This window comes from Elephas maximus, chromosome 16 (assembly GCF_024166365.1).
Source record: "Elephas maximus indicus isolate mEleMax1 chromosome 16, mEleMax1 primary haplotype, whole genome shotgun sequence".
Taxonomy (NCBI): domain Eukaryota; kingdom Metazoa; phylum Chordata; class Mammalia; order Proboscidea; family Elephantidae; genus Elephas; species Elephas maximus.
Window position 1 is genome coordinate 42,777,771 of NC_064834.1, and position 27,768 is coordinate 42,805,538.

The following is a 27,768-nucleotide window of genomic DNA, read 5'->3' on the forward strand; positions in this document are numbered from 1 at the left end:
GTCGCCTGATATGCATGTGAAAGCTAGATGACGAATAAGGAAGACCAAAGAAGAATGGAAGCCTTTGAGTTGTGGTGTTGGCGAAGAATATTGAATATACCATGGACTGCCAAAAGAACAAACATCTGTCTTAGATAAAGTGCAACCATAATTCTCCTTAGAGGCAAGGATGGTGAGACTATGTATTACATACTTTGGACATGTAATCAGGAGGGATCAGTCCCTGGAGAAGGATATCATGCTTGGTAAAGTAAAGGGTCAGCAAAAAAGAGGAAGACCCTCAGCGAGATGGATTGACACAGTGGTTGCAACAATGGGCACAAACATAGCAACGATTGTGAGGATGGTGCCAGACCAGGCAGTGTTTCATTCTGTTGTACATAGGGTTGCTATGAGTTGGAACCAACTCTACAGCACCTAACCACAATAATTACTACTGCCCATTGCCCTTGAGTTGATAACAACTCATAGTGACCCTATAGGACAGAGTAGAACTGCCCCATAGGGCTTCCAAGGAGCAGCTGGTGGATTTGAACTGCTGAGTTTTTGATTAGCAGCCTGTGCTCTTAACCGCTGTGCCACCAGGGCCCCCATTAACGTCGTAGAGGTTAGGGTTTACAACACAGAGAATAATCACATCAGATCACAAAATGTACAGCCACACAATACTGGGAATCATGGCCTAGTAAAGTTGACACACATTTCAATCCATAACATTGTGTTAAAGATGTTTAAGTGTATCTGGATATGTTTCTTTAATGTTTTTTATGCATAGAAGGTACATTATATACTATATACTAAGACAAACATTTGACTGATGTTAGATACAAACCGTACTCTTCCGATTTACATAAAATTCGGCTTAAAGACAGATTTAGGAACAGAATTTGTTTGTAATTCAGGGACTGCCTGTATGCATCTAGAAGCTGAACCAAGAAAACCAACCTGTTGCCGTCGAGTCGATTCTGACTCATCGCAACCTTATAGGACAGAGTAGAACTGCCCCATAGAGGTTCCAGGGAGCACCTGGTGAATTTGAACTGCTGACCTTTTGGTTAGCAGCCATAGCACTTAACCACTACACCACCAGGGTTTCCAGAACCTGAAACATAGTATATAAGGAGGTGAGAGCTGTAAATAAGCTCTGAGACAACTCTGTAGCTGAATCTCTTACTGATAACATATTATTATTTATAATTATAAATTACAGATTAATTTTATGTATTATGAATTTAATAGAGTGATTGTTTTGTGGAAAATGTGTAAATGGATAAATTCTATGCTTTAGGAAGTTTGCTTTGTGCCTAAGGATCCCTAAATGCTTTAGCAGGATTTTTTTTTTTAATCCTGGTGGCACCTACCCAGGATACATTAACCGTGCTTGTACTCTGGGTAATTGTACCCCTAAGTCCTTATCTTTTTGCTTGAACTTTTTTAAAGTTGTATCACATGACAGGAAAGCCTTCAGTAAATCAAGCTGTGAAGTACCACATGGAGATTAATTATTAAAAATAATTAAAATAACATTTGTGAAGGTCACAAAAATAGTATTATCTAAGTCAGGGCCCTGGTGGCACGGTGGTTAAGAGCTTGGTTGCTAACCAAAAGGTCAGAAGTTCAAATCCACCAGCCGCTCCTTGGAAACCCTGTGGGGCAGTTCTACTCTGTCCTGTAGGGTCAACATGAGTCAGAATCGACTTGACAGCAGTGTGTTTGGTTTTTATTTTTTTGGTAATATTAAGTTCTTAACTAATGTAAAGTTAAAATAGCAGTTGACGTTAATGGAGTGTATACTACATACAAGGAACTGTGCTGCTTTTTTTATGTACTTTAGTTCAGTTAAACCTCACAACAACCCAGCGAGTTAGGTGTTGTTATTATGCCCATTTTCAAACTCTATCAATTTGTAAGCAGTTAAATGACATGGCTATTTTCATTTTATACTTAAAAACAATTTGGTCCTGGAGGGTAAGTCATTTCTATATGCATCAGTTTTATAAACCTGCCTATCATCAAATTAAAAGCTCTATTACAAATGTTAATGATTTTTATAATAAAATAACTCAAGTATGGCTAATAGGAACTATTTTGCAATATTAACTTTTCTGTTTTTAGGGTTCAGACAGAGGAGGAGCCAAAGGGCAAATTTCCACTTTAAGCGGTTTTGTTTCGACCGTTAGCCAGAAGAAAGAAGCTGCCGAAAACAGAAGTTCACCGACACATCTTGTTTTCCCTAACATCAAGAATGGTAAAAAAATTTAATTATTATAATTACTAAATGCACACATTAGTCTTCATATCTTGGCTGAAACTATATTATCAAACTATTAAAAAGTAAATTTTAAAATCTAATTTTTATTTTCTCCTTTTGAGAAAATACTGGTTTTTAGTGAGAAAATTTATTAGGCATTTAGTATATGCAACTAGGAAAATATTTAAAAGCAAGTAAAACATGTTACGTCCCTTAGGTATCTAGTGTAATAGTATTCCTATTACTGAAATTTTTTAGCAAGTACCCCCGATAAATGTATGTTTACTTATAAATTATAGGTATATGTATGTTTATTTATAAGTTACATGCACGTACTATTATATCAGTGGAGCCCTGGTGGCACAGTGGTTAAGAGCTATGGCAAGCTGCAGCTGCTAACCAGAGGTCAGCAGTTCAAATCCATCCGCTGCACCTTGGAAACCTATGAGACAGTTTTACTCTGTCTGGTAGGGTCGCTATGAGTCAGAATTGACTCGACGGCAATGGGTTTGGTTTTTTGGTTTACTATACTATTATGTTATGTACCTTATAAGACACATAAAAATAGAAAATTTTAAAGGACAAGATAAAGATAAAACAAGCCATATTACACACTTATAAAAAAATCAATGGTACAATAAAAAGTTTTGTCTAATATGCTTGTTGTTTTTAAAATATATCACTTTATTGTACAGTAATTCAAAGATCTGGTTCGAAGTTCAGTTTTGTTCAGTACTTGTTTTTAATGGCTGTCATTGCCAAGAAAAGACACATCGCGTATATTAGGTCGGCTGTGCTTATTATCAAGGTACTAAATTTTCAACCCATCCATAAATTTTGCTATAGCTTTTGTTAAAAATTGACTTCAAATTTTTCATCTTCCCTGTTGTCAGTCATTCTTTCAGACTAACTGGTTATCAAAAAATTGGTTCCATATCTAATCCATAGTTTATATTCGGATTTGTCCACTGTCACTTATAAATTTTTTTGCCCTGTTGCAGGATCCAGTCTAGGATCACACATCACATTTAATTTGTCACATTTCTTTAGGCTTCTTTATCTGAAAAGTTTCTTAGACTCTCTTTGCCTTTCTTGACCTTGACATCTTTGTGGCACCAGGGCTCCTTTAAGAGTATAAGCTAGTTATTTTGTTGAATGACCATTAATTACGATTTGTCTGATGTTTCCTCATGATTATATTCAAGTTGTACATTTTTTTCATCAATACCAGAAGTGATGTACTTTACTGTGTCCTGAGTGCATCATATCAGCAGGCACACGTTGATTTGTCTCACTGTTGGTGATAGTAACTCTGACTACTTGGCTAAGGTGATATCTACCAGGCTTCTTCACTGTAAAGTTACTGCATTGCCCTTTGTAAAAAGTAATTTTTGGGGAGGTAACTTAAAGGCTATAGATAGTCCCCGATTTATGATGGGATTTTGTTCCAATAATTCCATCATAAGTCAGTTCTGACGTAAGCTGATAACTCTTTTTTTAGTTTTCATTATTATTGTGTTTTATTATCAGTATCTTTATAAATGTGATCTTTATTTGTCTTTAGGGTTGGGATGAGAGTGGTAACATCAGCAAATTATACACTGCCACATTGTACAAAAAAAAAAAAACCCGGGTGGTCGTAAGTGCGGTTTGTCATAACTCAAATATGTCATAAGTCAGGGACCACCTATATTTAAGTGTCCTGCTCCTCATTCAACTTTGATCCGGCTAGTGTTAGCATCCGCTCTAACTCCAACATTTCTTTTATATTTATTAGTTAGCATTTAGCTGTAAGGGAAAAGTTTCCCTCCTCTTCCATTTATTTATTTATTCATGTATGTTTATCAGTTAGGTCACATGGATTTCTAATTTAGTTGATGAGTTATCTATTCTGTCATTATATATTTCAACATTCAGATTATCCCAGATTAGGCCAGGGGAGCCTTTTCTAGCTGGTGTTCATGGGTGTATGTAGCCATCATTTTTATGTACTTCCGTAATTTCTGGTGCAACAAGAAGTTAAAAAATTCCAGAGTCACCTTGTATTTTTCCTGTCTGAAGCCTGGAATAAGTCCATTCTCTAAGGAGCCCCAGTTCCTTTTAGTGGTAAATGTTATTTAGAAGTCAAGTGTAGGAATAGTTCCCAGAAAGTTCCCTTGTATTTCTGCCCAGTAAGTACCCCTTCAGTCCATCCCTGACAACCACTTTTCTGATCTGACTTTTAAAAAAGCATAAATTAATTTTGTCTGTTCTAGAACTTCATATAAATGGAATCATCACTATGTACTCTTTATGTCTGGTTTCTTCATTCAGCATATGGTCCGTGAGATTCATCCGTTTGCGTGTATCAGTAGTTCTTTTAATTGTTGAATTGTGTTACATTGTATGAACATACACAACTTATTGTATTCAGTAACTGTATTCACAACTTGGGTTGTTTGTAGTTTTTGCTATTATAAATGATGTTTTGGAAATTAAGGAATACCTTTCTAAATAATTAATGGGTCAAATAGATAAAAATGGATATTAGATTAGAAAAATTGATAAACCCCTAGCAAAATTGGTCAAGGAAGTATTTAGATATGAAAATACTACATATCAAACTCATGGGATACACTTAAAGCAGTATCCTGAAGGAAACATAAAGCCTTCAAAAAAGGAACCAACCAATCCTGTTGCTGTTGAGTTGAATCCGACTTGTAGTGACCCTATAGGACAGAGTGCAACTGCCCCATAGTGTTTCCAGGGAGCAGCTGGTAGATTTGAACTGCTGACCTTTTGGTTAACAGCCAAGCTCTTAACCACTGTGCCACCAGGGCTCCATATAGCCTTAGTGTTTATTATGTTAGAAGAAAAGAGAAACAGAAAAGGAATTAGCTAAACATCCAACTTAAGAAATTAGAAAAAGAACAACAAAATACTTTACTCTCTTTACAAAAAAAGTAAGTGGAGGGAAATAGTAAAGACAAGAGAAGAATCTTAGAAAATAAACAGTGTAGAGAATCAGAAAGCCAGAAGTTGGTTCTTCAAGAAGATTAATGAAATTGACAAACCTGTGACAATATTGATCAATAGAAAAAGAAAATGTACCAATAACTCTATTTAGATTGAAAAGAGGTGCATATGTAGACATTAATAAGATACTGAATTGACATGAATAATTTTACACTAATACATTCAAAAGCTTAGATAAAATGGATGAATTCCCAGAAAAAAAATATACCTTGCCAGATGACTAAAGAAATAGGAAACCTAACTAGATCTGTGAAGCCCTGGTGGCAAAGTGGTTAAGAGCTACAGCTGCTAACCAAAATGTCAGCAGTTTGCATCTACCAGGCACCCCTTGGAAACTCTATGGGGCACTTTTACTCTGTCCTGTAGGGTCCCTATGAGTCGGAATTGACTCAATGGCAATGGGTATAAGCTGCCTGTATTCATTAGCTTGTAATCCCTTTCCATCTTGAAAGCCAGCAGTAACCAGTGGAGTCTTTCTCACATGGCATCCCTCTCATCTTCTTCTCCCTGGGAAAGGCAGGGAAACGGCTTCTCCCCTAGAGCTCCAGAAAGAAATGTGGCCCTGCCAACACCTTAATTTTAGCCCATAGAAACCCATTCCAGACTTCTGACCTCTAGAACTGTAAGATAAAAACATGCTATTTTAAGCTACTAAGTTTATGATAATTTGTTATAACACCCACAGAAAACTAAAATGGCAAAGCTGCAGAGCAGGTGGAATTTCATAGACTTCCAGTGGGCGTGTACGTTAGTACACCCACGTTGGAAATCAGTTTGGTGTTGCCTAGTAAAGTTGAGATGTGCTTACCCTATGAACCAGCAGTTTTGCTCTTACGTAGATGATCTTTCTAGAGAAAATCTTATTCATTTACACAGGAGGGACAAACAAGAATGTTCATAGCAGCAGTATTGTATTAGCAAACACCTAGAACCAACCCAAACATCCAATGGTAATATGTCTAAATATATTTTGGTCTATCCATTTAATTGAACACTGTGTGCAGTGAATGAACCACAGGTAAATATAGTAATATGGATGAGTCTTAAGGAATATAAAATATAACAAAAAAGTAAAGCCCAGAAAAATGTATATAATATGATTCCGTTTATTTAACATTAAAATGAAATGATACATTATTTAGGGATGAAGCCAATATGTTAAAAAAAATACTAAGAAAAGCAAAGGAATGGTAAGAATACGGGATAATGCTTATGCCTGAGGAGGAAGTGAAGGGTAAGGGATTGGCAGGAGATACATGAACTTCAAAATGAAATATAACATTTAATTTTTTTTTTAACTGGTAATAAATACCAGCTTCTCACTGTGTTGTTATCATTGTGTTGATTTGCTATTGCTATGTAACAAATTACCACAAGTTTAGCAGCTTAAAACAGCTTACATTTCTATCTCAGTTTCTGTTGGTCAGGATCCAGTTATGGGTTAGTTGGGCCTTCTGCTTAGGGTCTCAACAGGCTACAATCAGGGTGTTGACCAGGGCTGTGATTCTTATCTGACACGTGGGGTCTTCTTCCAAGCTTATTGGTTGCTGACAGAATTAATTTCTTTGTGGCTGTGTGACTGAGGTCTTCCTTTTCCTGCTGTCTGTTGGCCTGGGACCTCTCTTAGCCTTCTATAGGCTGCCTGCAGTTTTTTGCTCCATGGTGCCCATAGTCAGTTCACAACATGACTGATTGCTTTCTTTCAGGCCAGCAGAAAAACTTCTTTCTGAGGAGTAACCTTTTAAAAACTCTTCTTATTAGGGCAGGTCCACTCTAGAGAATCTCTCTTTTGATTAACTCAAAGTCAGCTGATAAGTGACCTAATCGTGGGAGTGAAAGCTTATCATATTCACAGGTACCACACATGGCATCTTCATGAGTCCGAATTGACTGGACAGCAACTAACACCACACCACCACCCACCCTCAAAGGGAAGGGATTATACAGGGCATGTAAACCAAGGGGTGGGAATCTTAAGGGCAGTTTTAGAATTCAGCTTATTACAGATACACAGATTTTACAAATATTTTTCTGCACATGTTCAATATTGAAAATAAAGTAGAGAAAACTAAAGACACAAGGGAAAGATTAGACCAAAAGACTAATGGACCACAACTGCCACAGTCTCCACCAGACTGAGTCCAGCACAACGAGATGGTGCCTGGCTACCACCACCTACTGCTCTTAACAGAGATCACGGTAGAGGGTCCTGCAGAGCTAGAGGAAAATGTAGAACAAGATTCTAACACACAAAAAAAGACCAGACTTACTGGTCTGACAAAGACTGGAGAAAACCTAAGAGTATGGCCCCCAGGTACGCTTTTGAGTCAGTACTGAAGTCCCTCCTGAGGTTCACCCTTAGCCAAAGATTAGACGGGCCCATAAAACAAAGCAAGACTAAACGGGCATACCAGCTCAGGGGCAGGGAGGAGAAGGCAGGAGGGGACAGTAAAGCTGGTAATGGGGAACCCAAGGTCAAGAAGGGGAGAGTATTGTGGAGTTGGCAACCAGTGTCGCAAAACAGTATGTGTATTGTTTAATAAGAAACAAACTTGCCGTGTAATCCTTCATCTAAAGTACAATAAAAAGAAAGATGCAATAAACAAATGTGAACAATAAAGTAGAAGTTCTAATGTTGTTTTCCATTTTTTAAGTGGGAGCTCTCTTCCCAGTTTGGAGATGGTTGTTCTAGTCGGGTGGGGCGGGGTGGGGAAGTAAATAAACAATTTAGGAGGCATCAGGGAAGTGCTATGCTAGTGGTAAAGCACAGACTAAGTCAGAGGATACGTTCTGGACTGGAGATACTAGAAAAGGCTTCATAGAGAAAGCTTCTAGTCTGAGTTGTGAAGAATAAATAGCAGTTCACCAGGTAAAGAATCAATGGAAAGAATGTTCCAGGCAAAGGAAGCTTGTGTTTGAGATGGAGTAAAGGTTGGGAGAGGAAGCTGTAGAAGATAAGGCTAGAGAGAGGCAGGAACCAAATTGTAGAGGGGCTTGTTTGGTCTGGGAAGCCACCGAAGAATTTTATCAGGAGAATGATACGTGTTTTAGGATCTTCACTCCGAAAAGTTTTAGAGAGTTAGTATGAGTAAGATTGGAAAACTGGTGTGAAGACTAGTTGGGAGGACTCTGAAAAAATGCTGAGGCCCTGAACTAAGGCAGTGCGTGTAGAGATGGAGAGAAAGGAGTGGGTTAGACAGATGTTACCGAGTAACAAGATGTAAGTCAGGCTGAAGGAGGAAACAAGGATGACTCTCAGCTTTCATGCTTGGTACTGAGTAGATAGGATTGGGAAATCTATTATTATAATATTAGTGGCTTCAGCAGGAAAAGCATGCAGTACCTTAGTAGCTGCAGAAAAAGCATTTAATAAAATTTGACACCCATTCCTGATTTTTAAAAAATCCTGTCAGTAAACTATAAATGAAAAGGTATTTCTGTAGTATGATGAGTATTAGCAGGAAACAATACAAACTTGGTTAATGGTGAAATGCTAAAGCAGTCCTTTTAAAATGAAGACTAGGGCAAGGATGCTATTATAGCATTTACTTACCATTGTTCTGGTAGGTCTAGTTAATTAATACAATAAGAAAAAAATAAGCCATATAAATATGGAAGAAGCAAAATCATCATGATTTTTAAGTGATTGTTACCTAGTGTAAGAGTCTGAAATACAAATCATGAATAATAAAATTTTGTTAGGGAACCAGACATAGTACAAATACACACACACACACACAAAAAAAAAAAAACCAAAAGATTTCCTTTATATGAGCAGTAATCAATTAAAAGAGTTATGGAAAACATATGAAATACTTATAAATAAGCCTAAAAAGAAATGTACAAAACCTATATGGAGAAAACTATAAAATTCTGTCAAAAGACTAACAGTTTAAATGGAAAATTTGTAAATATAAAGTTGTCGGGTACAGTCAGATTAATCTCTGCATTTAATTTTCCAGCAGTTTGGGGGAAACATAACAAAATAATTCTCTATTTGATGTATAAGAATAAATGTCTGAGAGAGTACAAGAAAAAATAATGAGGGGACCCATTTCCCTATGGAGCCCTGATGGCAAAGTGGTTAAGAGCTCAGCTGCTAACTAAAAAGTTGGTAGTTTGAATGCACCAGCCACTCCTTGGAAACCCTATGGGGAGTTCTACTCTGTCCTATAGAGTCGCTATGAGTCAGAATCAACTCAACAGCAACGGGTTTGTGGTTTTTTTTAATTCCGCCAGAGAACCATGTATTATAAATCTACACTAATGATAACACTACCACCAAGATAGACATATGGAGATAGATTAATTAATAAAAAAAAAAGTTGTATATCATAAAAAGTGACATTAAATTATTCAACAAATGGAATCAGGCCAATTGGCCAGCCTCTTGAAATAGTAAAGTTAAACTTTATAAAAACTGTAAAAGTACTAGAAGAAAATATATGAAATTGGTTCTATAATAAATTTGTTAGAATGACAACAGTGCCAGCAGCCATAAAACAAAAGATTGATGAATTTGAATACGTAAGAAAATTTAAAACGTCGATAGGAGTTTTAAAAAAGGTTGTAAACCAAATTAAAGTACAAATGTCAAAGTGGGTAAAAAAACGTATGCTTAAATTACAAAGATCATTAATCAGTAAAATGAGCAATCCAATAGAAATAAAAGAAAAATACACAGACAAATCAAAAAAGGGAATAGGAACAATTAACATATCAAAAGATATTCAATCTCACTAATAATCAAAAGAAAAAAAATTTTTTTTCTTTGGAAGCACGGATTAAAACAAGGAGTTACCATTTGCTTACTCAGTTGCAGCGAATAAAAGGATGCATAATATCTGATGTCTACATACATACGTACTTCTTGCCGTCGGGTCGATTCTGACTCATAGCGACCCTATAGGACAGGATAGAACTGCCCCATAGGGTTTTCAGGGAGCACCTGGTGGATTCAAACTGCTAGCCTTTTGGTTAGCAGCTGTAGCTCTCTTAACCAGTATGCCACCAGGGTTTCCTGATGTTGTCTAGGGAGTATGGAAATAGGCATTTTTATTGCAGTTAGCTTCGGAGTTGATACAACTTTACTGCAGGGCAAATTGTTGACATATATTCAAATTTTTAAATGTGCATATACTCTTGATCCACTTAGGAATTTATCCTAAGGAAATAATGTGACATATGTACAAAGTATATAGAAAGAACATACTTTAATACTGGTGTATGAAGCAACCTAAATGGATTGGTTGACTAAATTATGGTAATCCATATTGTAAATACCATGCAATTGCAAAGTATGTGATAAGTATATGAAGTGTCTAGGAAAAATGCCCAGAATACATTATAACATGAAAAAAACAATACACGATAATAGGTAGAATGTGACACCATTTTCTTTTAAGTATTGGGGAATCTTTCATACTTTGAGCATGCGTAGAGTTATGGAAGACTCTCACCAATCTATTAATGGTTTCCTCAGAAAGGTAGGATTGGGATTATATTATTAATGTGTTCTTTGTATAACTCTGTGTTGTTTTATCGCAGGAAGCATACAATACTTGCATAATTATAAATGCCCCGACCTTGTAACAAAACAAAACAAACCTACAAAGGTTTAAAATGCTCTTCACAGTACCAAAAACCAACAAACCTAGAAGATGTTTAAGGACACAGTTCCTGGTAAATTGCTAATATTCATAGCTGCATATGGTATAAATTATTCTTGTACAGATTTTCTGTTTGACACTCCAAGCTAGTACTAGAACTATTCTACAGTCTCAAAAACCAGTTACCATCAAGTTGATTCCAAGTCCTGGCGACCCTTTGTGTGTCAGAGTATAACTATCTTCCATAGGGCTATCCATGGTTGATTTTTTTTTTTTGGAAGTAGGTCACCAGGCCTTTCTTCTGAGAACCTCCAATCTTTAGGTTAGCAGCCAAGCATTTTAACTGTTTGCAACACCCAGGGACTTCCGCAGTTTTATAGGCTAGTATTGACATTACCTCATTAATGAAACTTTACCTTTGATAACTTCTTTCTTCCTTTATGTATTTGCACATACACACCCACACAGAGATAGCCTATCACCTTGGTCTCACCCTACGAAAGCACCTTTGCCTTTATATCACAATCTTCCACGCCCCACCCACCCCCCAACATAACCGAACAAACTCATACACCTACTCCTCACTTATTTACATGGTTAGGTTCCAAAGACCAGGCTGTTATGCGAACATTAGCTTTAGATGAAAATGGAAGATGACCATATCAGATCACAAAGTGGAGGATGACTACATCATTACATAGCTTCCAGTTACATCATTATGTAACTGCCAAATCACATCATTACATAACTGTCAAACAACTGAGAATCATGGCCCAGCCAAGTTGATACATAACCTTAACCATCACAGCCAGCATTACTCTTACCTTGCACCTCAGTGTTTGTTACTGCCAGACATATGTCACTAATGCACAAAGTAGTCAGATAGTAGATTTTTTTACCATTGTCATAAATGCAAAATATCGGACAAGTAGTTGGTAAGCAAGGAGAAGGTGTACTATGATACCCCTACAGAAACAGAGGAATAAAGAAAATTAGCCTATTCGATGAGAGAGAGTAGTTCAGAGAAATTATTTCTGTTTTATCTATTAAATAGATAAGAATTATAACTTTAATTTGTGCAATATTTATAATTTAGAGAACACTTTCATAACATTATTTTATTCGAGCCTCCAATAATCATGAAATAGAGCCCATATTAGAATACCCTTTGTGTTAGATTTCTGTTGTTGCTCAATAGATTACCACAAACCTAACAGCTTAAAAAAAATCTGTTTATAGCTCACACCTCTGTAGGTCAGACTTGTCAGGGTTTTCTGCTTAGGTTCTCAAAAGGCCGAAATCAGCATGTTGGCTGGACTGGGCTCTGGGAAAGAATCTTCTCCCAGACTTCTTCAGGTTGTTGGCAGAATTCACTTCCTTGCAGTTGTAGAACTGAGTTCCCCATTTCCTTGTTGGCCATCGGTCAAGGGCCACTCTTAGCTCCAAGAGGCTGTTCACAGTTCCTTTCCACTTTGTCACAGGCCCTGTAGACCTCATCAGCAAATGTAGACTGCTTTTAGAGTAGCCTGAATTGGAAGAAAGAAGAGAACAATGGCATCTTGCAGAGTAGTAAAATCAAGAGGAAGAGTCTAATACAGAAGAAAAAACTAGAGTTTCAGTAGGGACATAAAATAATAAAATGAGCAGAGAAGTAGTATAAGGTCAAGGAAGATGGCCAAGGAAGAATACAAACAGAAGGGTTGAAATGTTGGCTCCAGCAAGGAGGGAAGGATGCTTATTACTCTGAGTCTGTGGTGATGGAATAGAGGGAAGATAAATGCACAGAGGAAATAGAAGGACGAAGTTCAAGTAGGAAAGCTCACTTTTTCTAACCTTGAATTAAGTGAAGTCTCATTGGAGGGTTAAGACGTTTAAGAAAATTGAGACATCTACTTTGAGAGAGAGTCAAAAAGAAATGATGGCTAGCTATATCCCTTTGTTTGGACTGTTCAGATTTCTCAGCCTTTGATTCCAGACTCATTCCTGTCTGCCCCATCCTATCTATACTAGTTCCTTGTCCTCTGAACCCAGCTTGTTAACTTGTATGCCACCACCTGCCTGCCTCCTGCTTGGGTGTACTGATTGACTCTGGACATGGACCATCTACTTGAGCTCCTGCCACTTTGTCTGCTTCCCTCTCGTCTGTGCCAGCCTTGTGAAATCTTGATGCAGCCCCAACCTGAACTTTGTATACACTACTCTAGATGGATAGACCTCTTAGCAGACTTCCTTTACTTCATTAGAACTCCTGGTGCTGACTTCTAGCAGTTCCATCTGGATGCCACCTGAATTCAAATGTGACATGGAGGTTGTATGTCAGAGGCACCACAGAAATAATTTTTACTGAATGAAGAGTTAGACTAACTCTTCCAAATGTAAGCATGTTTATAATTCCTTGATGTTTTGGGAAGCTGCTCTTATTTTCCAATGAGATTGTTTCCTCAAAGATTCATCATTCTTGGCAGTTGTTACAGTTTTCTTTCCCCTTTTCTGGTAGCAGGACCTGTACTGGGTATTCTCTAACAGCCTGCCTCCCTGCCTAATCTTCAACTGGTAACAGAAAAGCTGCAAAGTCCCAGCGTGGGTTTACCTAACAGCTGAGGGATGCCTTTCCTCCCCGTAGATCACATGACTAGGTATGCCTGTTGAGTTGGTCATCCTTTTTAAAGATCTGAAGAGTGTAGGAGTTTTACCTACTAGAACAGCTGCTGGGGATGATACATCTTCGGAGAAACAACCTAAATGACAAGTCATGGTGGTGGTGGTAGTGGGGAACACTGCCTTCTCTGACTCATCTGTATCTTCCTTTCTAAAGGGATGATGCCCCTTTTCAGATTTAATTAAAACGTGTTTAAACAGAACTGAACATCTTTTAAAAGAAAAAAAAAATTCTTCCCCAAACCTTTTTAAATATCTTTACATTCTTAGTAACTCAGAAAAGGGTAGAGACGAACTCCGACATTTACCTCGAGAGCAGTGTTCCACTCCCATCTCAACCTGTTTCATGAGTTTACTTAGCAGAATCCTGATACGGCTGAACTATGCAGCTTTTATACACTCGAAAAATGTATCCCATTATCTTTGTCACCCTGAAATAGACAAGGGAAGAACAGGCTGGTCTTTGGCTCAGATAGGTGGTTGGATCTGTGTGTGCTGGGGTCCTGTGATCGATACATATCTATACAGAAGTAAAGTGACACAGAGTTGTCACAGTTTCTCCAAGAGCAGCTTCAGGGACAGACAGGGAAACAAGCTGTTAGAAAAAACCCAGCTGTCTAGGAAGAGAAAAGGACTTGCGTAGCTGCCTTAGGATTCCTACCCTAGGAGAAGGATCTCTGATGCCTCGGATGACCTCATCTCCAGGGTTTTGTTTGTTTGTTTGAGAATGAACTGATTCTGGACTAAATTTACAAGCTCCTTCCCTATATCAGGATAAATGTCTTGAACTTGGCTTTTTTTTTTAACTGTTCCTATGGGAGCCCTAGTAGTGCAGTGGTTAAGAGCGTGGCTGCTAACCAAAAAGGTTGTCAGTTCAAGTCCACCGGCTACTGCTTGGAAATGCTGTGGAGCAGTTCTGCTCTATCTTACAGGGTTGCTGTGAGTCAGAGTCACAACAGGTTAATGTGAGAAGTCTGTCTTTCAAGAACTTAGAGTACCTTGTTGAATTTGTTTACGTACCTATTTCTACTGATCTGGAAGCTCCTTGAACTTTTATTTTGGCAAGAGAAAGGTCTTTATTTTTTTCTTTTTTATGTTAAATTTATGAATGGTGCCTGGTTACCGTTACTGAACATTTTAATCAAAGGTTGTACAGAAGAGTCCTGATCAAAAGAGGGATAATGCAGAACAGAATTTCAAATTATCATGGACTCCAGACTTTCTGGAGCCATGGAGGCTAGATAACCTCTGACACTCTTGCCCTGAAATCTTTAAATTTTAAACCAAAAATAGCCCTGAAGTCTTCCTAAAGCCAAACAATAGTTCAGCTTAACTAGTAAAAAATGTCTGCCTTGAGTATTATGCTCTTTTAAGAACTATCTATGTGGGATCAGATTGACAACAGCAACTCAAAGATTAGGTAGGAACCTCAGGGGCAGTGAGTTTATGTTAATGGGGAGGAACAGCTCAGAAACGAAGGGTGAGAATGGTTGCACAACTCAAAGAATATAGTCACTGTCACTGAATTGTACATGCAGAAACTGTTGAGTTGGTGTATGCTTTGCTGTGTATATTAACAACAAAAAAACCACTTTTTTAAAAAAGTTATTTTATCTTAAACTTAATTTTAATAGGTAATACATTTATGTGTTTTAAGAATCAAAAGTGTATAAGGAAGCATACTCTCAGATGTCTCACTCTCGCACTCTTCCCTGCTGTCCCCTTAAAAAAAAGTTGTTTTTATTCTTCCCTGTGTTTCTTTGTGCAGATTGCAAGCAAATATAAATATACATTCTTATGTTCTACCTTTCTTTAAAGAAAAAGTGACTACATATACATTGTTCATCACTGTTTTTTTTGGTTTTTTCCCGTTAGTATGTCCTGGATATCTTTCTGTATCAGTACTTAGAAAGCTTTCTTGTTCTTTGTTTACAACTGTATTCAGTTGTATCATATATACCATAATTTATTTAATCAGACCCCTAGTGTGAGAAATGCATTTTTCCAATCTTTTGCTATTGTAAACAATGCCACAAGGGATTGGCTGTACATACGTTATTTTGTTCATATGCAGGTATATCTAGGCTATGTTCCCAGAAGTAGAATTGGTGGGTCAAGCATAAATGTATTTATAATCTCTTTGAGTTTTTTTATTCATCTGTGTGTATCCAGGACCCAGCGTCCATGGTACATGGAGCCTGTACCAAGTAAATAATTGACTGATTGAAGAAATGAATGAGAGGCACTTTTTCTGGGTTTCTGGTTGTAGGAATGTCAGACCCGTCTCAAAGCTACAATAAGTTATCCTCCATAAGTCCAGTATAACTTGGGTATCTATTTCATTAAAAATAACCTTCTATAGAAAGGATTTTTTAAATATGTTTATAACTAGACCCATAAAAACATTTCACCCCTGCTTTTATTGCACTTTTATAAACACACATCATTGAACTTAGTAAAAAGTACGCCTGTAAAAGCCAATGAATGTATCACTTTGTTTGGCTCTGTTGAATAAAGTCCTGTGAGTCAGAGTCCTCCTCCCCACCCCACCCTTTCTTCCTTGCACTCTCCCACCTGCAGTTTTATTTTTTGCCAAATGTTCAGAAAAGTCATCGTATAGACAGTGATGTAAACACCACCTGTTATGACTAATCCACTGTGGTCTCTCCCTGTTTCAGCCACCTGCCTACCACTACTGAAATATTCAGAAGCAACATGGAAATACTGAACTGATAGAGGGCTCCTTCAAATTGTAGCTCATTTATTACCTGCCTGGTAGCACACATTGTGCGTTATGTTATTAAATAAGAACTAAGTCTTTAAGTCAACCACTACCAGTAACTGTCAGTGTGACCTTAGGCAGATAACTTATTGCTCATGAGCCTTCATTTATCGAATGAGGAAATCAGCTTTATGAGTTGTAAAATAACTTTTACATCTAAGTTTTATAATTAACAGGGCTAATTTTATACAGTACATTGATTTTCCTTGATCCTTGTTGAGATTTTTTTGGGTGGGGTGGGGGATGGGAGCATTTCATAGTTTACTGGCTTATATTTCCATGTGAATATAGGGTTCAGTTGTGCTACATGCTTTATGCATGGTAGAAAGTTTAGCATTATTCAAAAGTGGAAATAATACAGGTTTTGTAACCTATCAGGGTGGATTTGAATCCTGACTCTGTGACTTAAAAACTCCGTGACCCTGGAAAGTTATTTAACTTCTCTGCTTGTTTTCCCAACTGTAAAATAATAAAGAAGATATCTTGTAAGGATAAATAATGATGTGTAAAGCATTCAATTCCATGCCTGGCACATATGAAGTTCAGTAAATGTTAGCGATTATATCCAAAAGCAGCCAAGTTGTAGGGGAAGGGATTGTGATGGGGCAGGGGTTCTCATTGCTCTTACCCCATGACTAACTGTTTGCATACATTTTTTTTTAAGTCTTGAAATGTATTACGCATACAGAAGAGAATAATCAACATTTGTATATGGTTTTAATAATAATAATAAAATGGAAACTCATGAACTTAGCACTCACATTGAGAAAAAGAGTATTACCAGCACTTTAACAGCCCCTGTGAGTCCACCCCAGTCTCATTGCCCCAGTCACATTGCCCTACCCTTCCCTCCAGTGGTAACTACTGTTCCCTTGTTTTTCTTGGTAGTTTTATTACCTATGTATGTTTCCATTAATAATGTATTGTTTCATTTTGAAAAACTGAATAGCAAGCACATGCCTGGATATGCAAGGAAGGGACAAGTTTGCCACTATTAGGTAGAGATTCCAAATGTAAGTATCTTTAGTTATTTCTTCTTGGGTTGGTCAGATTCCCCAGGAAAGTGTCTTCAAACCTCCCATGTCTTAGTTATCTAGTGCTGCTATAACAAAAATATCACAAGTGGATGGCTTTAACAAAGGGGAATTTATTCTCTCACAGTCTAGGATGCTAGAAGTCTGAATTCAGGGTGCCAGCTCCAGGGGAAGGCTTTCTCTGTCTGTTGGCTCTGGAGGAAGGTCCTTGTCATCAGTCTTCCCTGGTCAAGGAGCTTCTCAGCACAGGGACCCTGAGTCCAAGAGCACTATTCTCCTGGCTCCTGTGTCTTGGTGGTATTAGGTCCCCATGTCTCTCTGCTCGCTTCTCTCTTTTCTATGTCAAAAGAGATTGGCTCAAGACACAACCCAATCTTGTAGATTGAGTCCTGCCTGATTAACATAACTGCCTCTAATCCTGACTCATTAACATCATAGAGGTAGAATTTACAACACATAAGAAAATCACATCAGATGACAAAATGGTGGACAGTCACACAGTACTGGAAATCAGGGCCTAGCCAAGTTGACACAAATTTTGGGGGGACACAATCCATGACATCCTATCTAGGGAAAGGGCAAGATATGGGTCTGGCTGCCAGTGTTCTCTTTGCTGGGGAAAGAGAGCAGGGAATCTATGCATTCATTATTTAGTTATTTATAAATTATTTACTGCCCTGTTTTTTGGTTCAGTTCTTATAATCCTGTCTGGTTTTCCCCCCAATCCAAAGCACCTCTATTTTACCCTCTTCAAATAATCAATTTTCAGACTTCTGCTGGGGTGAGGGTAGGGCAGGAACCATCACCTAGTGGCAGGGAGGGGATCTAGGGATCTTTTTTTTCCAAACAATTTTCACCATAGTTCTTCCTATTTTAGCCTTGTCCCTTTACATCCCTAGTTCCAGGTTCTGTGCTTTTGAGGGTTCTAAGGTGTAAGTCAGGTTGCTTTTTCATTTTTCCCTATTGGTGCTTGGTGTTTGGCTTTCTCAGACCTGCTAAGTCAGTTTTCACAGATTTGTTTGTTATCTGGCTCTTTATTTTTTTAAACTTTGAGACTATTCTCTTCTGAGTATCCTGATAGGTTTATGTCTTTAGAACAAAAACAACAAAACCTTTTACAGTAGTGTTAGTGGGATTTTGGAGGGCATTAAATATCTGCTCAATCTTAACCTGAAAAAAACTCATTTGTTTGTTTAACAAATGAAGATGAGGGATTACCTGACTTATACAGGGTTACATGCTCTGTTATCTATGTGCATAATGATAAACCACCCCAAAACTTAGTGGCTTAAAACAGTGGCAAATTTTATTTCGCTCAGGAATGTGTGATTTTGGAGAAGCTTGGTGGGGAGGGCTTATCTTTGTTCTCCAGAGCATCAGCTGAGGTGGCCGGAAGGCTGGAGGCGAGAATCACCTGAAGGCTCACTCATTCACATGTCTGGCAGTTGGTGCTGAATATAGGCCAGGACCTTAGATGGGGCTGGGCTGTAACATCTCCACGTGGCCTTTTCTTGTAGCTGCTTGGTGTCCTCATAGCATGGTGACAGGATTCTAAAGGTGAGCATCCCAAAAGAGAGAGCCAAGTAGAAGTTAATGCTTCTTACAGCCTAGTCATGCAGTGTCACTTCTGCCACATTCTGCTCATTAGCAGTCAGTCAGCCTGGCCCATAGTCAAAGGGAAAGGCAATAGACTCCCATTATGGGAGAAGTGTCAGATAACGTGTGGGCATATTTTAAAACTGCCACATCATGTGACTGTAAACTAGATCCAGAACTGGAAGCCATGTCTTCTTCTCTTATTTCAGAACATTTTCTTATACCATGTTGTGGGGAAGTTGTAAATAAAATCAGGTGTTTAGATAACATATACATTTTAAGTTTCCATGCTTCTTCAGTCTCTCTCTTACATGTCATATATAGGTCACTGTAATAGAGACTTCTTACTTTTTTCATTGGTTTGTAAATCTTGTACATTTTATTCATATATTAAATATGTGGAGTTACAGAGATGGAAGTGTCAGTGATCTTAGAAATTGTCTACACCAATTTTTTTAACCTATTTTTGTTCTTTTTTTATAGCAAAACACTTTTTAAAAAATTAATTTTGTTTTTTAGAACATAGTTATGTTAAACAGAGAAAACTGAACTTCTCTGAGTAGACCCATCCACACAGCATCATTCTCCTGAGGTGGGCCTAGAGGTTCATCTTTGGAACCTTGGGGCTTTTCAGCCCCTGTTTGAAAACAACCCATCTCCCTCATTTTGTAGTGTCATAATTGAGGCCCAACGAGTTTCAGTGACTTGTCTAAGGTTAAGAAAGTTAATAGCCCAGCCAGAACCCTAGCCCGCTTATTTCCAAAGTTAGTGTTCTTTTCATTATTTATTTATTACGTATTATATTAAAGATTATTTGTGATAAAACTTAGGGTATAACACATCACTGAATGTTTTGATCAAGGATTCTACAGAGTCCTTCATCAAAAGGGGGAAAATGCAGGCAGAATTTCAAATTCTCATAGAATCCAGACTTTTCTGGAGCCATTGGGGCTGAATGAACCCCTGAAACTATTGCCCTGAGATAATCTTTAAACCTTAAACCAGAAATATCCCTTGAAATCTTCATTAAACCAAACAATGTTGTTGTCATTGTTAGGTGCCATCAAGTCGGTTCTGACTCATAGCAACCCTGTGTACAACAGAATGAAGCACTGCCTGGTTCTGTGCTATTCTCACAAACGTTGCTATGTTTGAGCCCATTGTTGCAGCTACTGTGTCAGTCCATCTCATTGAAGGTCTTCCTCTCTTTCACTCACCCTCTACTTTACCAAGCATGGTGTCTGTCTTACTTATCTAGTGCTGCTGTAACAGAAATACCACTAGTGGATGGCTTTATCAAAGAGAAATTTATTCTCACAGTCTAGGAGGCTAGAAGTCTGAATTCAGGATGCTATCTCCAGGGGAAAGCTTTCTCTCTCTCTGGGATCTGGGGAAGGTCCTTGTCATCAGTCTTCTGTGGTAAAGGAGCTTCTCAATGCAGGGACCCCAGGTTCAAACCACACGCTCTTGTCCTGGCTTTTGTTTCTTAGTGGTGTGAGATCCTCCTGTCTTTCTGCTCACTTCTCTTTTTTATATCTCAAAAGAGATTGGCTTAAGACACAACCTAATCTTATAGATAGAGTCCTGACTCATTAACATAACTGCCACTAATCCTGCCTCACTACGTCATAGAGGTAGGATTTCCAACATGTAGGAAAATCACATCAGATGACAAAATGGTAGACAGTCACACAATACTGGGAATCATGGACTAGTCAAGCTGACACATATTTTGGGGGAACACATTTCAATTCATAATAGTGTCCTTCTCCAGGGGTTGATCCCTCCTGATAACATGTCCAAAGTACATGAGACCAAGTCTCACCATCCTCGCTTCTGAGGAGCATTCTGGCTGTATTTCTTTCAAGACGGATTTGTTTGTTCTCCTGGCAGTCCGTAGTATATTCAGCATTCTTTGCCAACACCATAACTCAAAAACATCAATTCTTCTTCGGTCTTCCTTATTCATTGTCCAACTTTCACATGCAGATGAGGTGGTTGAAAACACCATGGCTTGGGTCAGGTGCACCTTAGTCCTCAAAGTGCCATCTTTGCTTTTTAACCTTAAAAGAGGTCTTTTGCAGCAGATTTGCCCAGTGCAATGCGTCATTTGATTTCTTGACTGCTGCTTCCATGGCTATTGATTGTGAACCCAATAAAATGAGACTCATGACAACTTCAGTATTTTCTCCATTTATCATGATGTTGCTTATTGGTCCAGTTTTGAGAATTTTTGTTTTCTTTACATTGAGATGTAATCCATACCGAAGGCTGTACTCTTTGGTCTTCATCAGTAAGTGCTGCAAGTCCTCTTCACTTTCAGCAAGCAAGGTTATGTCATTTGCATATCACAGGTTGTTAATGAGTCTTCCTCCAATTCTGATGCTGCTTTCTTCTTCATATAGTCCAGTTCTCGTAATATTTGCTCAGAATACAGATTGAATAAGTATAGTGCAAGGATACATCCCTGACACACATGTGTTCTGATTTTAAACCACTCAGTATCCCCTTGTTCTGTTTGGATGGCTGCCTCTTGGTCTATGTATAGGTTTCCATGAGCACAATTAAGTGTTCTGGAATTCCCATTCTTCACAATGTTAACCATAATTTATGATCCACACAGTCGAATGCCTTTGCATAGTCAATAAAACACAGGTAAACATCTTTCTGGTATGCTCTGCTTTCATCCAAGATCCACCTGACATCAGCAATGATATCCCTCTTTCTACATCCTCTTCTGCGTCTGGCTTGAATTTCTGGCAATTTGCTGTCAGTGTACTGCTACGAACTTTTTAAATTATCTTCAACAAAATTTTACTTGCATGTAATATTAATGATATTGTTCAGTAATTTCTGCATGCTGTTGCATCACCTTTCTTTGGAATGGGCACAAATATGGATCTCTTCCAGTCGACTGGCCAGGTAGCTGTCTTCCAGATTTCTTGATCTAGACAAATGAAAGCTTCCAGCATTACATCTGTTTGTTGAAACCAAACAATAGTTTAATTAGTGAAGAATGTCTGCCTTGAGCATTGTGCTTGTTTAAGAACTATCTATATGGGATCAGATTGACCACAGCAACTCGAAAGATTAGATAGGAAATTTAGGGGGCGATGAGTTTATGTTAATGGAGAAGGAACAATTGAGAAAAGGAGAGTGAGAATGGCTGCACAGCTTTAATAATATAATCAGTGTCACTGAATTGTACATGTAGAAATTGTTGAATTGATATATGTTCTACTGTGTATATTTTCAACAACAGCAACAAAAAATAAAACAAATTTTTAAGAAATTTAGAGTATTAACATTTTGCAAGAGTATGTCAGTCACAGCAGGCCCAAATTCCTCCTATGAACACCCAGCCTACGTAGAGACCCTTTACCTGTGATGTTGCTGTTGCCATCTGTGTTGGCTAGCCAGGAACACTCTTCCATCTTCTAATCATGTGGCCAGTTTAAAATGGCAGTGTTAGTTTTAGTGGCTACGGCTGTGGAGCCCTGATGGTGCAGTGGTTAAGCACTCGGCTACTAACTATGGGAGAAAACATCTGATGATCTGCTCTTGTAAAGATTATAGCCAAGGAATCTCTGTGGGGCAGTTCTACTCTGTCATCTAGGGTCGCTGTGAATCAGAATCAACTCTGGTGCACAACAGCAGCAGCTGTAGAAAGCTACATATTACTACTGGTTTCCAGGCAGAGTCAGTCTATGATAGCATGTTGAAAACAGTGAGCTGGCAAAATTTGGCTGATAATCTCACACCCTTATATATAGTTTTATTACGTTCTTCACATTTTTTTAATATATTGCTGGCCCCCACCACAAACCTTATTCTTCTTGCACTAGCTTCACATATTTTACTTAATGTTTCTAAGCAACCAACTAAAATTGGCAACATTATATTAAAAGACAGGAAAAAAATGATTACTGCTTATCAGTTTAGCACACAGTGTTCCCAAGAATTGGCTGAATGAAACCTAAATGACAGGTTTTCACTGATAAATACATTTTAGCTTTTTAGTGTATTGCGATAGAAAACCTGCATACAGTAGAACAAAGATTGGCCTGTTCTATTTATAATATCAGTTTGAGATTTAATTAATCTCTCATCACCACGGTTATTGATTTTCTCTTTTGAATTAGATTTTAATAACCATCTGTGAGAACAGTCAGAAAGCCTGTCCCTGGAAACAATGCCTTGATAGTCAGGGACGTGAGAGCAGCTGTGAGCTGTTATTCTTCCTTTCCTAATAGCTGAATGTCACATCCTGTAGTTTGGCTTTCATTCACTAATGTCAGAGAAGGATTCTGCCTTTCTTTCTCACTCAAATTACGTTAACCCAGTACATTAACATTCTGCATCACTCTTCAGTTCAAGTTACCTTCTGAGCTAAAAATAAATCCCGTCTGGGCCTCTCATTCTAACCTCATCCCATAAGCCTCTTGGCCTTGGCATGACTGTTTTATTTTCCCTATATAAAAATTTCCCCAGCCTCAGGCTTTGCTGAAGTCTAGTTATCTTATTAACTCACATTTAACTCTTCTTCCGCCTCAGCATGGTATTAATAAAAATAAGTGGGTATGAAAATGTGTATATATGCTCTGTGAGTGAATAAGTGAATGAGTCTGTTTGTGCTTAATAGTGGGTGTTGATAGCCGGGAATGGAAAGATGTGTGGGAAGGGATAGAGGAGATTAAGCCTGGTGAAGAGGAAGAGAAAACTGTAGAGGAGCCACAAGAGATGATAGTAACAAGACTGGTGTTGGAAGAGAAAAGATGACTTATCTATTTCCTTTCTGCTGACATGCCCATTTCTTTCCCATTAATAAAGATTTCCAACCGTAACTATAATAAATAATTCATGGAGATATCTAATTGTACTTGCTCGTAAATTGAACCTGTGTACATTTTTTGTACTTGAAGTATAATTTGCTAGAAATTGGATATTTTCATATTTAATGAAGGGTATAAAACCAATTAGAAAATTGAATTAAGGAAGTTTAATAATCTCTTTTATATTGTCAATGCCATTATTCTCTATTATGGTTGAGCAGTGATTTTCAAAGTATGTATCACCATCACCTGGAAACATGTTAGAAATGGAAAGTTTTATGTCCCACCCCAGACTAAATCAGAAGCTGTGGAAATGGAGTCTGATAATCTGTGTTTTAACAAGCCTTGCAGGTGATCCTGATATATAGTAAAGTTTGAAAACCATTGATGTTTATTGTAAAAAATTGGCATCTCTCTACCATCTCCCAGAATGAAAGTTTACTTTAAATAATACTCCGACACTAATGAAATTTATCTTATTCTGTTGAAATTGGTGATAGAGCCAAGGATAGATAATTGAGAGAACAGATAAGTGGAAGGAAAGAAGGAAGACCCGTAGCTATGTTACTGCCATGTTTATTGATATGGCTGTGTTTGCTTAGTTGAAAATACATCCTGGTTATATGAGAATATGGCTAAATTCCATATATGTGCATTTTATTGGTATGTGATACAAGACCCACATTAATCTGTTTTATTGGTTTGGAAGTATTAATACTTGATTTATTTTTATTCCACTTCTGCTGCCTTCTATTCACTGTTTAAGAATGATCTTTATATAAATCATACAACCCTTCAAAGATTTTTTTAACACTGGAAGGAAAGTTCATTGTTAAAATCTAATCAACTATTCATATAAAGATATACTCATGTTCTCCTTAATGGTCTACATTTTTCTATCTTGGTGTCTAAACTAAGTACCAGCAACAAGAAAATCTGTTCCTTGCTATTAGTACAAATAAGAGATGATAATAATTGATAGCTATGCTGAGAAATCCACCACCTTTCTGTCAGTTTGTCATACTCTGGTGGTTTGTGTGTTGCTATGATGCTGGAACCTATGCCACTGGTATTTTAAATATCAGCAGGGTCACCCACGATGGACAGATCTTAGCGGCGTTTCCAAACCAGGAGAGTCCAGCAAGCAGGGCCTGGCAATCTACTTCCGAAAATTAACTAACAAAAAACACTGTGGATCACAAAATGTTGTCTGAGACTTTGACTTGCTTATTTTAGACATGCCATCAGGAGGAACCAGTCACTGGAAAGGACATCGTGTTTGGTAAAATGCAGGCCCAGTGAAGGCAAGGGAAACCTGCAATGAGGTGGATTACACAACAGCCACAACAGTGGACTCAAACATAAAAAACAATCAGGAGGATGGTGCAGGACTGGGCTACGTTTCATTCTGTTGTACGTGGGGTCACCATGAGTTGGTGCCAACTTGATGGCAACTGACAACAACAGCACGATGAGAATACTTGTGATGTTGGAAAAACTCCATACAGTATTTAAATTATAGGTAGCACTTCTGAAATTTTTGTAAATGGTAGGGAAAATGGCCAACATAATTTATGAAAATGTCTAACTCAACAAATTATGGAGATATAAATCATAGAAGAAAAGAGTGTAAAATAAATGTTGAAATTTTAAATATAATACAAGATAAAAGAAAATAGATCACCAAAAATATTTTAGAACATAGGGTAACTTTTTAAGACTAAGCATATGCAAAAATTAAATATAGTGGTAGGAGACTCCCACTTCTGGGAGGAAGGCATAGACATACTTTTCCCTATGTCTCCCGCTAAGTACAACTAACATAAAAAGCATTTGCAGTTGCTCAAAAAAGAATAAAATAAATAGGTGTAAATTCAGATTTGTGTGCTGAAAGTTACATAAAGTTGATGAAAGAAGTCAAGACCTAAATAAATGGAGAGATGTAATCTTGTTCATGTATTGGAAGACAACATAGTAAAGATGTCATTCTCCCCAAACTGATAATACACAACTAATGAAATTCCTATGAAAATCTCAGCCAGACTTTGTGTAACAAGATTATTCTAACATTTATGTGGAAAGACAGAAGAACTGGAATAGCTAAAACAGTTGTGAAAAAGAAGAATAAAGTGAGAAGAATCAGTCTACCTGATTTCATGACTGTGTGGTATTAATGGAGGGATAGATACAAAGGTCAGCGGGACAAAGTAGACCGCCCAGAAGTAGACCCATCCAGCTGAAATTTGACAAAGGTACAAAAGCAGTTTAATGGAGGAAGGATAGCCTTTTCAGTAAAATGGTGCTAGAGTACATCTTTAGGCAAAATAAATAAATAAACTTTGACCCAATTTCACACCTTATAAAAAATTAACTGGAAATGAATCGGGAATTTAAATGTAAAATTATAAAGTTTTTAGAGAAAAACAAAATCTTTGGAGAAATTCTTTGGCATCTAAGACTAGGAAAGAATTCTTAGACTTGACACCAAAAGCACAGTTCATAAAAGGAAAACTTGACAAATTTGACTTCCTGAAATTAAAAACTTGCACTGTGCAAAAGTCCCTGTTAAGAGGGTGAAAAGACAAGCTACAGAGTGGGAGAAAATATTTGCAGAGCACATATATGATGAAGGATTACTGTGTAGAATATAAAACTCTCAAAACTCAGCAGTTGAAAAAAGTAACCAGTCCAATTGGAACCTGGGTGAAAGACCTGAAGAGACATTTCCCGGAATAGAATGTAAGCACATGAAAAGATGTTCAATTATCATTAGCCACTAGGGAAATGCAAATTAAAACCACACTGAGATATCATTAGAGAACTGTCAGAATAACTAAAATAACGACACCACCAAATGCTGGCAAGGATATGGAGACGCTAGATCACTCATGTATTACTGGTAGGAATATAAAATGGTACAGCCACTCTGAAAAACAAGTGGGTAGTTGCTTAAAATAAATAAATAAATAAATAACATGCAACTGTCATGCAGTCCAGCAATTGAACTCCTGGGCATATATCCTAAAGAAATGAAGAACCTGTACGCAAATGTGTTTAACAGCTTTATGTAATAGAGCAAAGCTAGAAACAATCCAGGTGTCTTCAACGGGTGAATGGTTAAACTGGTACCTTCATTCCATGGAATACTAAACACCAAAAAGCCAGCCCACTGCCTTCGAGTCGATTCCGACTCATAGTGACCCTATAGAATACTACCCAGCACTAAAAAAACACATTACTGATATATGGAACAACGTGGATGAATCTTTAGAGAATTATGCTTGGTGAAAAAAGCCAGTCCCAAAAGGTTACATACGTATGATTCCATTTCTATCATCTTGCAATGACAAATTATAAAAATGGAGAACATTAAATTATTTTGATAAGATCTATCCAAATTGTGATATGTAACTATAGTTCGCTTGCAGTGACAGCTGTGTAATTTTCCATTGTATAAATAAATATACCACAGTACCTTTATCTCTGGTTACGGGGTAGTTGGGTCATTTTCAGATTTTTTTCTATAGAGACAGTGCTACTCTGAACATTCTTGTACGTGCCTTCTGATGTACTTACACAGAATTTCTCCTGGGTATTTGTATAGGACTGGAATTTTTTAGAAGAGCCCTGGTGGCACAGTGGTTAAGAGCTCAGGCTGCTAACCAAAAGGTGGGCAGTTCGAATCCACTAGCTGCTCCTTGGAAACCCTGTGGGGCAGTTCTACTCTGTCCTGTATGGTCACTGTGAGTCGGAATCGACTTGATGACAATGAGTAGTGTATATGAATGTTCAGCTTTATAAGAGGATGCCAAACAGTTTTTCAGTTTTTTGAAGCATTTGTACCAGTTTATACTCCTACGTGGATTGGCACAGTGACTGCAACAATGGGCTCAAACAGCAACAATTACGGAGATGGTGCAGGACTGGGCAGTGTTTCATTCTGTTATACATAATGTCACAATAGTCGGAGCCGACTCAACAGCACCTAACA

The 27,768-nt window shown here is 37.7% G+C and overlaps 1 protein-coding gene across 7 annotated transcripts in view; it reads left to right on the top strand.

The window, feature by feature from the left end:
* The window catches only part of HECTD2 (HECT domain E3 ubiquitin protein ligase 2), a 106,544-nt gene that overhangs the window by 32,938 nt on the left and 45,838 nt on the right, over window positions 1-27,768 (top strand). For all 7 annotated transcript variants that reach the window (XR_007513494.1, XM_049855716.1, XM_049855717.1 and 4 more), the window contains exon 2: window positions 2,116-2,248. Coding sequence is in view for 6 of the 7 variants with exons in the window: in XM_049855716.1 (XP_049711673.1) it covers window positions 2,116-2,248 (133 nt within the window). In the remaining variant the exon portion in view is untranslated. The remainder of the gene's footprint in view (window positions 1-2,115; window positions 2,249-27,768) is intronic.